Source organism: Laccaria bicolor, genomic scaffold, assembly GCF_000143565.1.
Source record: "Laccaria bicolor S238N-H82 LACBIscaffold_1 genomic scaffold, whole genome shotgun sequence".
NCBI lineage: Eukaryota > Fungi > Basidiomycota > Agaricomycetes > Agaricales > Hydnangiaceae > Laccaria > Laccaria bicolor.
Window position 1 is genome coordinate 457,885 of NW_001889872.1, and position 12,521 is coordinate 470,405.

The 12,521-nt window shown below is 47.5% G+C and overlaps 5 protein-coding genes across 5 annotated transcripts; 2 read left to right on the plus strand and 3 right to left on the minus strand.

The window, feature by feature from the left end:
- Positions 1 to 402: 402 nt before the first annotated feature.
- On the plus strand, positions 403 to 5,962 carry LACBIDRAFT_300778 (uncharacterized protein; the record flags this gene model as incomplete). Its single annotated transcript, XM_001873212.1, has 24 exons — positions 403 to 692; positions 754 to 763; positions 822 to 930; positions 987 to 1,138; positions 1,193 to 1,232; positions 1,282 to 2,420; positions 2,469 to 2,615; positions 2,673 to 2,770; positions 2,823 to 2,938; positions 2,988 to 3,181; positions 3,227 to 3,244; positions 3,293 to 3,369; positions 3,424 to 3,596; positions 3,646 to 4,071; positions 4,123 to 4,201; positions 4,255 to 4,396; positions 4,444 to 4,614; positions 4,671 to 4,893; positions 4,946 to 5,055; positions 5,108 to 5,148; positions 5,200 to 5,259; positions 5,308 to 5,562; positions 5,621 to 5,705; positions 5,756 to 5,962. The coding sequence occupies 24 exons, from the start codon at positions 403 to 405 to the stop codon at positions 5,960 to 5,962; spliced, it is 4,362 nt and encodes a 1,453-aa protein (XP_001873247.1).
- Positions 5,963 to 6,079: 117 nt separating this feature from the next.
- LACBIDRAFT_320590 (60S ribosomal protein L22) lies at positions 6,080 to 6,673 on the minus strand (the record flags this gene model as incomplete). The annotated part of the gene is made up of 5 exons (XM_001873823.1): positions 6,080 to 6,110; positions 6,163 to 6,213; positions 6,270 to 6,375; positions 6,426 to 6,603; positions 6,671 to 6,673. 5 exons carry the CDS (start codon positions 6,671 to 6,673, stop codon positions 6,080 to 6,082), a joined length of 369 nt encoding a protein of 122 aa, XP_001873858.1.
- A 123-nt stretch (positions 6,674 to 6,796) lies between these two features.
- On the plus strand, positions 6,797 to 8,666 carry LACBIDRAFT_186907 (uncharacterized protein; the record flags this gene model as incomplete). The annotated part of the gene is made up of 6 exons (XM_001873213.1): positions 6,797 to 7,008; positions 7,059 to 7,243; positions 7,294 to 7,680; positions 7,737 to 7,919; positions 7,976 to 8,370; positions 8,410 to 8,666. 6 exons carry the CDS (start codon positions 6,797 to 6,799, stop codon positions 8,563 to 8,565), a joined length of 1,518 nt encoding a protein of 505 aa, XP_001873248.1. The 3' UTR covers positions 8,566 to 8,666.
- Positions 8,667 to 8,783: 117 nt separating this feature from the next.
- Positions 8,784 to 10,277, minus strand: LACBIDRAFT_300781 (uncharacterized protein; the record flags this gene model as incomplete). Its single annotated transcript, XM_001873824.1, has 8 exons — positions 8,784 to 8,976; positions 9,029 to 9,075; positions 9,134 to 9,212; positions 9,260 to 9,346; positions 9,404 to 9,828; positions 9,881 to 9,941; positions 9,997 to 10,112; positions 10,164 to 10,277. The coding sequence occupies 8 exons, from the start codon at positions 10,275 to 10,277 to the stop codon at positions 8,784 to 8,786; spliced, it is 1,122 nt and encodes a 373-aa protein (XP_001873859.1).
- Positions 10,278 to 10,536: 259 nt separating this feature from the next.
- Positions 10,537 to 12,317, minus strand: LACBIDRAFT_291543 (uncharacterized protein; the record flags this gene model as incomplete). Its single annotated transcript, XM_001873825.1, has 7 exons — positions 10,537 to 10,950; positions 11,044 to 11,291; positions 11,397 to 11,628; positions 11,690 to 11,964; positions 12,013 to 12,158; positions 12,213 to 12,239; positions 12,287 to 12,317. 7 exons carry the CDS (start codon positions 12,315 to 12,317, stop codon positions 10,605 to 10,607), a joined length of 1,305 nt encoding a protein of 434 aa, XP_001873860.1. The 3' UTR covers positions 10,537 to 10,604.
- Positions 12,318 to 12,521: the final 204 nt, after the last annotated feature.

Sequence of the window (12,521 nt, forward strand, 5' to 3'; positions counted from 1 at the left end):
TGAACTTATAATTTCTATAGAAGCGATGTATCAGATGTAATTGTGGATGTATTTAATACGGATGCTCACGCTGTTTGCACGTTCCTTGAACTCAATTTTTTTGGATCTTCCTATGCACAAGACATCGGATGCTGTGACTAATATTGTTCTGACTCGAAATCAATTGCCCAACTCTCATGTACATTGACCGCGCACACCATAAACCCCATGCTCTTGGACTTAAATTGGCCTCAACATCTGTCTCAAACAACACGCGACCCTAGAGAGCCATTGCTCAAAACTCGTTACCGTCAAGCGATTACTCAAACCTGGGCTGTATCGCCCTCTCAAGTATAACTCAACTGCCGCCAGCCGCTACCTAATCGACGTAGAAAGGATCCCTCATCGGATTGGTTATCTAATATGGCCAAGAAGAAAAAGACACAACTGAGGCCAGTCGCTCGAGGCTTCGCGACGACTTCTGTCCCAAAAAAAGTCATCCCGCCACAACTTACCCTTGATGAGCAACTTCCTCAGACTGAGGACGATGCAGACAATGAAGATACATTGCTCGCCGCAGACGGTATCCGAGACGGTGATACTATTGTTCACGAGCTCTCAAACGATGGGTTTGATCCGGAAAAGGTCGAGGAGCAGTCATTGCAAAATTTGATTGATAGGTTCCAAGAGAAAACCGAAAAGGAAATAACGAGGTGGGTGTATACTCCCCTTCAAGTAACATACATACCTCTGGGTTTTAACGATGTGATGCAGGACAGTCAAGGTATCTATTTGTAGTACGAAGCAAAGGTGCAAGTAAAACGAGCTGACGTCTTTTTCAGGCTGTGGAAGTTGACCGGCGTTATTCCAAGACTCTTCCTTGTCTGGACATCGATCCACATTTGCGAGACCAAATAATTTCGCTTGTGGAAGACCTAAAAAAGTGGGATGGTAAGGGAAGACCTGCTTCCGGCCTGCGAACACTCCTCACGGTTTCTGTGAAACAGGTCAAAAGCCGCTTGAAGAGCCTGAAGAGAAAGCTATAGCACGACTTGGTATAACCTACGGCGTTCTTAGGCGACTCGGGTTCAGCGAGGAGAGAGTGGAAGAGTGTCTTCGATGTATTGATGGGATAGACTTGGAAGAAGCATATGAATGGGTCAGCATTTACGCTCCTCTTGGCTTCTGTCCTTACATTTTGAATTCGGTGTAGCTTTATATTCACTGTTCTGAGAATGAACTCCAAGAGAAGAGTGGGTATGTGCATTGGGATTGTGTTCTTCTAAATTAACGGCCATTCAGGCACGCCTGAAGCTCAAGATTCGACGACTCCTCGAACATCCGTCAGCCGAAACCTCAAGACGTCACAAACACCACGGTTACCTTCTCAATTTCTACTGCCGAAGCCGACCTTGCAGAAAGGGAAAGGTTTAGATGTCAACGCTCCGGCCTTCATACCGAAGACACCGTCAACACCAAAGATCTTCGCTGACGACGAAGAAGAGACCATAAAATCGCGGATCTTGGAGACTTACAATGGAGCCTCTGATTCAGACGTTGAACGTTCAGAGCTTGACGACCTTACATTGGAATATGTTCGGCTGCGACTCAGAATCGAGAACCTCACATCGAGCCAACGTTCTACATCCATCAACGATGAACTGAGTATGTTGCATGCACGTCTCGGCGCGATCACAGAAAATTATCTCTTCGACGAGAAGGAGGCGAAAGCTCACTATCGTTCTGAACGCGAGAAAGCAGATTCCTCCGCCCTTCAAAAGAAACTTGAATCGTCTCTTCCTCTAATCCACGAGTCACCGAAAAAACCTTCTCAAATATTACAACCAGTGCCCTCCGCTCCGCAAGTCGCTGCGACCGACGTTTTTGCGGATGACGATAGCGGCGACTCCGTCGGAGGCGTGCTGGATTTTTTGGACGACGTTTCATCGACTGAAATCAACGTACTGGGGACCACCTTCTCCTTGCGTAACATGGCCCCCCCGAAGCACTGGTCTGGGCGGACTCCCAAGACATTATTGCATGACACTGTCGCTAAAGCAGACCGATATGCAGCAATCTCCTACAATATCATATCAGGCCACAGTCGTGCTAAACGTGCTTCTGTGGCAATTTTATGGGAAGGGAAGAAGCGGGACGAGTGGTCAATGGAAGACGTCGCCTGCCCAGATGATGGTCAGGCTGAACAATATATCTCTATAGTGGCCCTCCATGCATTATCTTTCCCCCTCACTGATGGTTTTGCTGCCGGAACGCCAATAACGTCACACAGCCATACCTTTTTTCGTCTGTTGCCAGCCGTTTACCGAGGTCTTTGGGAAGACCTCGAGGCAGCGAGAAAGATTCGAGATGATTCAATTAATAGAAGTACTTGGGCTAAATTGCGTACAATCATAGAAGGCAAGTTGGAAGGCAGCGTTAAGGTCAGGTCGCTTCGATGTATTCAAAAGCACAACGCTGACTAACAACAGGTCAACAACAAACTGTCGAAGCTGACGTTCGAAAAGCAAGATGTCGACCTTTCCCCACCGCTACCGAACAATCAAGAGATTTTTTCTGAGAAAATAGCGTCGGGCTTCAGGACCAGGCAAGCCAGCGGTGCGTACCAAGAAATGCTCGTCAGTTTCCATCGTTGCAAATCTAAAATACATGATATTGACATTCCATTACGTCAGACGCAACGCAATATGCTGCCCATCGCCCAACATAGAGCAGAAATTTTGAAGATACTGGCGAACTCTCAGGTCCTTGTCTTGAGCGGCGAAACTGGATGGTAAATCGCCTATTACCCTTTTAAATTGTTATATGAACACCCGAAATGAAAGTGGCAAGTCAACACAGGTGCCGAGTTTCATCCTAGAAGATCACCTTTCTCGAGGAAAACCTTGCAAGATATATTGCACGGAACCTCGTCGCATATCCGCTATCTCACTTGCACAACGTTCGTCTTGCGTCTCGCCGCATCTCCATTTGATCTCATGGCAATTCAGGCGTCTCCAGAGAATTAGGCGACCCCCCTAACGTTGTTGGGACTGCCAATTCCCTGGTCGGGTATTCAATCCGGCTAGAAAGTAACATTTCCCGCAATACTCGTCTCGCCTTTGTGACCAACGGTATTGCACTGAGGATGCTAGAAGGTGGTAGCGGGTCAGGTGGGAAGGGCACGGCGTTTGATGAAATAACGGTGTGTCATTCAGACTACTACTATTCCCTTACTGAAAGCGTGTAGCATATCATTGTCGATGAGGTATGTCTGTTTCACGTTTTTAGAAGCTGTATTCTAAGTAAGTTGTAGGTTCATGAACGCACTATCGAATCAGATTTTCTGCTGATTGTTTTGAAATCGTTACTGGAACGAAAACCTGACCTCAAGTAAGATGAGGATTCTTCTTTTGAGTTTGGTCCTATCTAATACTTCAATATTAGAGTAATTTTGATGTCGGCAACTGTCGATGCCGAAAAAATCTCCACATTCTTTGGAGGTTGTCCGACCATGCATGTTCCTGGACGGACATTCCCAGTTGACATTCGTTACCTTGAAGACGCCGTAGAATATACTAAGTGGTCTGTCGCAGAAGGTTCTTCATATGCAAGGCGCCGTAAGTTTCATGTTTCATAACCATAATATCACCCTAACTTTACATCCAGTCTATGATAAATTTTATCAGGGGAGGGCTCGACCGGATTGGGCGGAGGAGACAATTAACGGAGGTGACGATGACGATGATGAAGGTGATTGCCAGAGCAAAAATATGAAACTGGAAAAACGGTATTCCCCCGAAACCGCCTCTACTCTCAATCTCTTTGATGAGCGGCTCATACCCTACGACCTCATTCTATGTCTGCTGGAAAAGATTTGCTTTGAGGACGCTAGTTATAGCTCTTATTCATCCGCTATCTTGATCTTTATGCCTGGTTTGGGAGAAATACGCCGTCTCCATAACATGTTGGCCGAGCACCCTGCTTTCGGATCCAACACTTTCCGACTCTACCCTCTGCATTCGACATTGTCCAATGAGAATCAGGGTGCAGTGTTTGATGTCCCTCCCGCAGGTGTTCGGAAGATAGTCATAGGCGAGTTACGCAGTTTTTGGACTGTATCACCATACTCATTTTCCTCCACAGCTACGAATATTGCAGAGACAGGGATCACAATTCCTGATATCACATGTGTCATTGATTCGGGGAAACATCGTGAGATGAGGTGAGCTACGTTTTGGATTATAGTGGTTCACTTCTTATATATATAATCAATAGGTTTGACGAAAAGCGGCAGATCAGCCGTCTTGTTGAAACCTTCATCGCGAGGAGTAACGCTGCTCAGAGACGAGGTCGTGCGGGTCGTGTCCAGCGTGGTCTATGCTTTCATCTGTTCACGAAAATTCGGCACGATACCCAGGTACATCGCCTAGTGATCTCTTCATTCTCCACACTTACGCTTTGCAGATGGCGGACAGCCCCCTTCCTGAAATGATGCGGCTGAGCCTCTCGGATCTGGCTTTGCGAATCAAAATTATCAAGGTCAATCTAGGTACTTCCATAGAGGACGTGTTATCGCGCGCCATGGATCCACCTGTATCCATCAATGTCCAGAGGGCGGTTTCTATGCTTGTAGAGGTATACATATTTTGTAAGTAACTCCCCCACCGTGACAACTGATCCGGAACTTGCAGGTTCGAGCTTTGACGCCGACTGAAGAAATTACTCCTATGGGGAGACTTCTAAGCAAGCTACCTACAGATGTTCACCTTGGTAAATTCTTGTTGATTTCGACCCTGTTTCGTTGCTTGGATCCGGCCTTGACAATCGCCGCTGCCCTCAATTCGAAGTCTCCGTTTGTTTCACCCCTTGGATTAGAACAAGAAGCTGACCGCGCGAAGTGCTCGTTCCGAGTTGGTGTGTGCTGCCATCCCATGTTTTCCATGTTCTTCTTACATTTTTTTGGTAGAAAATTCGGACTTTTTGGCCATTCACAATGCCTTCTCGTCCTGGCGGAGGGCGAGTACAAACCTCGCTTCTGTCCGGAAGTTCTGCCGCGTCAATTATCTGAGTCATCAGGTACTTAGGGCTTTTTTGGTATTCTAGGCCGTGCTGATTTTTGTGATTGTAGAACTTGCAACAAATAGAGGAACTCCGCCAACAATTTCTTGGGTAAATCTTTGTCTTCTTACTTGAAGCCATTTATTGACTCGAGAGTTCTAGATATCTGATAGATTCAAATTTCATACAAGTTGATAAATCTTTCATTGGTGAATTAAACCGGTGAACATATTTCGTCTTTTACTTTGCCCTCGCTGACATGGAATACAGAATACGTTACGGACGCAATCGAACTCGGTTCGTCACCGTACCTCCAGAACTTGACTCAAATTCCAACAATGCCTTTCTGGTCCATTCTGCGTTGACCGCTGGTTTATATCCTAAAATCTTAACCATCGACCCTAAAAATGGGGAAATGCGGACTGTCACGAATAACCAGCATGCGTTGTTTCACCCCTCGTCGGTCAACTTCGGTCGCAAACCGAACGATTTTGGTGTGAACCATCTCTTTTATTTCACTCTCATGTGAGGCATTACCCGTATATGAAATGGTTTTGACACTAAAATCCATCACGTCTTCCAGGCATTCAAAGAAACTTTACGCTTGGGAAACCGGACCAGCGGAGGATATTTCGCTTCTTTTACTTTGCGGTGAATGCGACTTCAAGGCAGGGAACGACCTCTTCGACGCTCTACTGATCTGACGGTCTTGTTTCAGTTAATCGCCAGTATGGCGTCCGTCGACCGAAAGATCAAATTCCGCATCCCTCCTAAAACAAGCGTTGCTTTGAAGTTTTTGCGAGAACAACTAGGAAATGCACTGGCTCATCAATTCCGCAATAAAACACTCATGCAATCTCATCTCCAATGGAACGAGACCGGGTTGATGGTGCTTGGGAAAGTGAAGCCAGAAGGCAAGTCCTAGCCTGCTCTAGTGAATTTGTAGATGCCCGCTTCCCATCATACATACATAAGATAATCATTATATATATGCTCCAGTCAACTCTCATTATAACATGCGTCGAACGAGATACAAGGTTGTCTATTCCTCATCAGATTCTTCACCGCCAGCCCTGTACCAGTTCATAAGAAGCTGAAACGATGCATCAAAGGATGAGTACTCACGCGATGTTGTAGAAGCGCAGCTGATAGTTGTCTTTGGATGATGCAACAACACTTGTGAACCCAATTGATCAGAAACGAGTAGTGGTGGGTTCATGGATTACGCTCACCGAATCCAGTCGCGGAGGGTGTTCTTTTTCAAGAACTTTTTCGTGAGGTACTTGAGGTATCGTTTTGAAAAGGGAATACTGGACGTCACGGTGATTTTTGTGTTACCTTTGTAAAATTGAGTGCGTGTCAGACCAAAAATAGAAGAACAGGCTCACCATCACGGACGATCTTGACACTCTCGCCCAGTTGGCCAGCCTTTCCTTCAACCTTGATACGATCGTGAAGGAACTTCTCAAAGTCCGCACCGTCAAAAACTCCATCAGCAGCGGGCTTGGAGTAATCGACGGTAAACTTGTGTTTGGTGACGGTATTCTTGCTGGTGGTGGCTTTGGGCTGGGAGAGACAGAGCGTCAGCCTACTGAGAAGGGGACTCAGCAAAGCGATTGCTCGTTGTACTAACCATGATGGAGGTATTGAATGAAGGCGAGTGTGGAATCAATAATTTGTTGACTATACAGTTACAGCGGCATCTCCCGGCTGAATGAAGCTCCGAGTCCGAGAAGTTTCTCACTGAAAACTAGGCGTAATGCCAACATCATTGACAAGAGAGCAGGTCGCCGGTGCCCAGCTCGACGGTGACTTTGCAATAAAGTCGGAATCATCGGCACCAAAACTAGACACTTCAGAATGGCCTTTGCTCCTGAAAAACTATGATAAGCTGCTCGTTCGATCCAGCCATTTTACACCAATCCCTTCAGGTTGCAGCCCCTTGAAGCGCGATATTTCTTCCTATGTCAAGTGTGTCACAACCTACCTATCCTCTTTTTCTGCTCTGACACTGACACAAGGTCCGGTGTCATAAATTTGGACAAACCGTCGAACCCTTCATCCCATGAAGTTGTTGCATGGTTGAGGAGAATATTGCGTGTCGAAAAAACGGGTCACAGCGGGACACTTGACCCCAAGGTGACAGGGTGCTTGATTGTGTGCATAGATCGCGCAACAAGGCTCGTTAAATCACAGCAGGGAGCAGGTGTGATTAAATTATTCCTTTTTTTCGGTCTATAACTCACTTGTCTAAAGGAAAGGAATACGTTTGTGTTCTTCGTTTACACTCTGGCCTTTCAACCCCTGCGGCCCTTCCTCGAGCTCTTCAAACCTTGACGGGTGCCCTTTTTCAAAGACCACCCCTCATTTCTGCTGTCAAGCGACAGTTGCGCATCCGCACTATCCACGAGTCAAAACTTCTTGAATTCGATGAAAAACGGAATCTTGGTGTCTTTTGGGTTTCTTGCGAGGCTGGGACTTACATCAGAACTCTCTGCGTGCATCTGGGCTTGATATTGGGAGTTGGCGGTCATATGCAAGAGTTGCGGAGAGTGCGAAGTGGTGCTATGTCGGAAAATGACGATATGGTCACGATGCACGACGTAATGGATGCTCAATGGTTATACGATAATACTCGTGACGGTTAGTTGTCCTTTGCTTTCGTCGCGCAAAATCTGATTGCTTCCCGGATCCTCAAGAGTCGTACTTGCGGCGTGTCATTCGACCTTTGGAATGTTTGATGATTGGGTATAAGCGCATCGTGGTCAAGGATAGCGCCGTCAATGCGGTCTGCTACGGCGCGAAACTCATGATTCCTGGGCTTCTGCGTTATGAAGCGGATATTTCGGTGCACGAGGAAGTTGTCTTGATGACAACCAAAGGTGCATCCATTCCATTTTTAAGGAGGAATTTTCTGATTTGTATCATCACACTGTAGGTGAAGCCATAGCACTTGCCGTTGCACAAATGTCAACAGTTGAACTTGCCACTTGCGATCATGGTGTCGTTGCGAAAGTCAAGCGTTGTATCATGGAGCGAGATACTTATCCTCGGCGTTGGGGCCTTGGTCCCGTTGCGCTTCAAAAGAAGAAAATGGTCAAGGACGGGAAGCTGGGTAAACACGGCCAGAAACTTGACGGTGTCACTCCAGTGGAATGGAGTCGTGATTATACCGATTACAGTCGGCAGGAGCAAGTGGCCGAACCCTCAGCAAAGCCAGTGGCCGAACCCTCAGCGACTGTGGTGCCCCCTGATGTTCAAGAAGCCGCATCCTCTGACAAAAAAGAAGATAAAGAGAAGAAACGGAAACGGAAATCCGAGGTACCAGAACCCGTACTAGAAACCGTAAATCCTGGTGACGACAACAACGAGGATGTGGACAAAGCGGAGCGTAAACGGCGCAAAAAAGAAAAAAAGGCGAAGGAGTTGGAAGCGCCTGCTGATCCAGATGAAGATGACGAAGCTCGACGTGCACGAAAAAAACTGAAGAAAGAGAAAAAAGCGAGAGAATCTATGGGAGGTGAATAGTGGTAGCCTTGGCAAATAGTTATTTATTTAATTTGACGTGGTTTTGTTTTTTATGTCTTGTTATTTGTATCACATTCCAGGTATATTGCAGAAAATTAAAGAAGACATTGGTGGACATCAAGGTGGTATATGAAAAAGAATACAAGTTGTCTACTTAGTCCAATATCTCAAGCTCCATGTAGAGAAAGAAAGAGCACACACGAACCACATGAATGTACTCATAGGAAAGCCGCAACGAATGAAGCAACCAGAATCATTGCGCTGGCTCCACCTGTATGCAGTGAGAGAGCGCCGCTCGCTTGACTGGTAGCGGAAGGGACAGTAGCAGCGACGGCGGTGCCATTCAGCGCCTTGGCGACATTCTGGAAAGCGGCAAAGTTGCGACCAGAAGACTCGTCCGAGTTGACGGCGCTGTCACAGGTGGGTGAGTGACCCATAGCGTGACGGTGTTGCAAGAACTTACAAGACCATCCCAGCTCCACAGTGGCTGCTAGGGTTGCTTTGGCGACACTGTTGATAGAAAGTGTCAGCATAAACCAGCTTGTAAAGTCTTGAGTGAACACATTACATATGCCCAGACAGGAGCCGTGTCGGTGACGGTGAAATTCCAAGTGGGGAAATTAGTCGTATTGTCAGCAACCGGGAAACTGGAGCGTGTTAATAAACCATTGCTTGAACAAAACAAAACACTCACAAGCCAGAGTCAAATCCGTTGCCAGTGCTAAGCTTACGGCAAGGATCGTCGAAGGACGACTGAGTAACGGTATGGTTCTTCTGATGGCTTGTTTATAACGAAGCATGTCAGTCTCACTCGCTATATCAACGACGGCAAACTTACAACTCAAAAACGATGACATCTCGAGGAGCCGCTGAGACCATAGGAGGGTTGAAAGCCAGCGTTCCAGTTCCACCGACAATGACCTTGTGCACCTGACCTTCCAGAGAAGCTGGAGTTGCGGCGGGTGAGTTGGGGTAAGAACTATATGTAGTGGTCCAAGTTGATGATCCAAGGGTAATGGCTTGAGTAACTAAAGTGGGGACGGGAGCGGGAGGGATGGTGTAGCCGCCGTATGCAGCAGTCGTAGAAGGAGCAGCGGCAGCAGCAGACAGACTGGCACCAACTGCTAGAGCAGCGTTCTTGAAATTGGTGAAGGAGTTGGGAGCTCCGTCAAGCCCACAATTGATGGCGAAAACCATGCCTTGGCCGCAGTGGCTATTTGGGGTACGAGCTGCTTGGGCACAGTAGACCCATATGGGTTGAGTCTAAAAAGACGATTCAATTAAAAATCAGTCCCTCTAGACAGTGTCCACTCACATCGTTAACGGTGACAGTGAAAGTTGGTAAATTGCTAGTCTGGTTTGCAACGACTGGTTGGCTAAAAATAACGTGTTAGTCATTGGGTTTCCATGCCAGAGTACAGAGCTACTTACAAACCAGATGAGATTCCTCCAGACTTCGGTCCACATGGATCAGCGAAGGATGACTGCGTCACGGTGTGGTTTTTCGGATTAAAGTGAAAGACGACTTGATCGCCAGGTTGAGCGGACTGTAAGCCTATAAATAACACTGCGGAAGGAATTTTGTGAAGAGGACGTACGATAGCCTCGGGAGAGTAAACCAGTTTTCCACCAGCTCCAACTTGAATGTCATGGACAGCAGCAGAGACAAAGGGCAATACAGCCAGGCCCAGGGAAAGAACAGTAGCAAACATCGCTGGCGATAGTTTTGTCTTGTCGTTAAAAGGTAGTAATCAAAGAATGTGGTGTCTCTTCCTGGAGAGCCGAAAACGAATTGCAAGAGGACGAGAAGTACAAAGGCAAAGAGAGGCAAAGATGGGGGAAAGAAGAAAAAGAGTTTATTTGACGCCTGGCTGGTTGCTTGCTATTTGTACCTGGCAACGGACGCATGTGGTTCAACTTGGCTTTAACATATCCAATCCAATTCCAATCAAGACATGATCACGCCGTATCAAAGCTAGAGATTGGCCAGAGTACAATAACACATAATGGGTTGATAAGGAAGAATTACAAACTCGCGACTAAAACCTGCCACCGGCCCAGAAACCTGCCCCAAGGTTCCCAATACTCGCAACTCCGTCCATGCCAAAGTCTCCAAAGCGAGTATCCCCTTCTAATTCGGTACCATACATAGTTCGCTTCGTTGATGGTACATTTGCGCCGGGGGCTGCATCGGACTTCCTCTCAGCATTGGTCGATTCAGCTTCCCCGTCGTTGGTTGATACTTCTCTCTGTTTCCCAGAAGACCGTTGTGTAAGGGCAGCAGGATCGACAAAAGTCTCCCGGAGAGCTGGCTGTGATCCGGAGGCGAAAGATGGTAGGCGTTTGGGGGGGGAAGGTAGACCGTATGGTTTGAAAACGTCCGTTCTCTCGTCATGGTCATTATCGAGGAATCCCAGGTTCGAACCGGCAGGCGACGGCGACTGAGGAGCTTCTGGAAATGGGAAGCTGGATGCATACATAGCATTCGCAGGAGTGGAAGAAATAGGTAAAAAGGTAAAGTTGAAAGGCTGCTGGTTTTCTGACGCAGTTGCAGAGCTGGTGCTAGCCGCTCCATGGCCTAACCTCCCAGCGCGATTCCCACTGTCTGTAGAGTCAAAATACTCTGGCAAGTGATTAGTAGGCGGTGGTGAGCCCACATAACTCTCCGCTGGTCCCTCAGGCCCTCGGAAGACAGTGAAGCTGGGAACATGGGGCGCAGAGGAACGCTGTGACTCTTGTTCATGGTCTGATGGAGTTCCACGGCTTATCATAGCTTCGTTTGTTTGATCGCCTGTCTTGGAGATTCTGGGTCGTTTTTTTGTGGGACGCACAACTCGTTTCGCGAGTTCTTCCTCAGAGTACTCGTCCTCATGACCCTCTTCGACAATACCCGTAATGCTACTTCCAACAGAATCTCGATGGCGTTTACCAAGCATACTGGCTGCGACTCCAGGGTGGGCTTCAGTAGGATTGTATTCTGAGTCATGTACGCCAGCAGAGCTCGCCTTAGGGACGATCGCTGTACTTGATGGCGTTCTGAAAGCTGAAGGCATGCCAAAGCCGCTGTAAGCAAACATACGTGTAAGTTGTTATACAAAGGCTGAGCATCAACCAAGGACCTCACCCTGGCCCATACGTTTTAGGGGTTTTCGGCTGGGGGGTTGACTGCTGTGGTGGAGTGACCGGTTCGTGAACGCTGTCCGCCATCATCTCGTCAACATCAACCGTTCCTTGTTGTGTGCGTAGTTCTCTAATTTCGCTGGTCAACGCATCAACCTTCGCTCGCAAATTCTTGAGGTCCGCAATTTGTGGTTTGAGATCAGCAAGCTCCGTTTTGAGATGCTGGATTTCCTCTACTTGAGACTTTAAGGCTCGGAGTTGTTCATGGAGTGGGCGGAGCTGTCCTCAAAATAAGCCTGTCATTCGCCTAGATGGACCAAAACTTACTGCTTCCGCGACACGTTTATCCACTTCTGACACAGATAGTATGTCGTCACTTGTTCCCAAATCCGCCTGCGCCGTTGACGGCTGCGCACCGTTGACAGTATCGGGAACGTTCTTCGAATTCGATCGTGATGCATCATTACTTGTTTCTGTTATGGTTAGTAGCCAAATTAGTCAAATAAATGAAGAGAATCGTTACTCACCAACAATCTCATCCGCAGTCTCCGGCTCTGTATCGTTCTGTGAGTTTGAAGAAAGAGCAGCCTACAATACTCACCTTCTTCAATTATAGCTTCAACTTGTTTCATGGTTTTGATAGATTTTCCTCTCCCGCTACGTGAAACACTCGAAGATTTTGTAACAGCGCGAGGCCCCGAGCCCCCTGCAGCCACGGGCCTGCCAACCCCTAGCCGCGTCTGGAGCTCCTTCCCTTTTCTAGTTCGAGGAGGTGGAGGTGGTGGCTGTTCGATTGGCGGTAAAGTGTCATTTTCTTCCAGTTCCGGATCATCGTC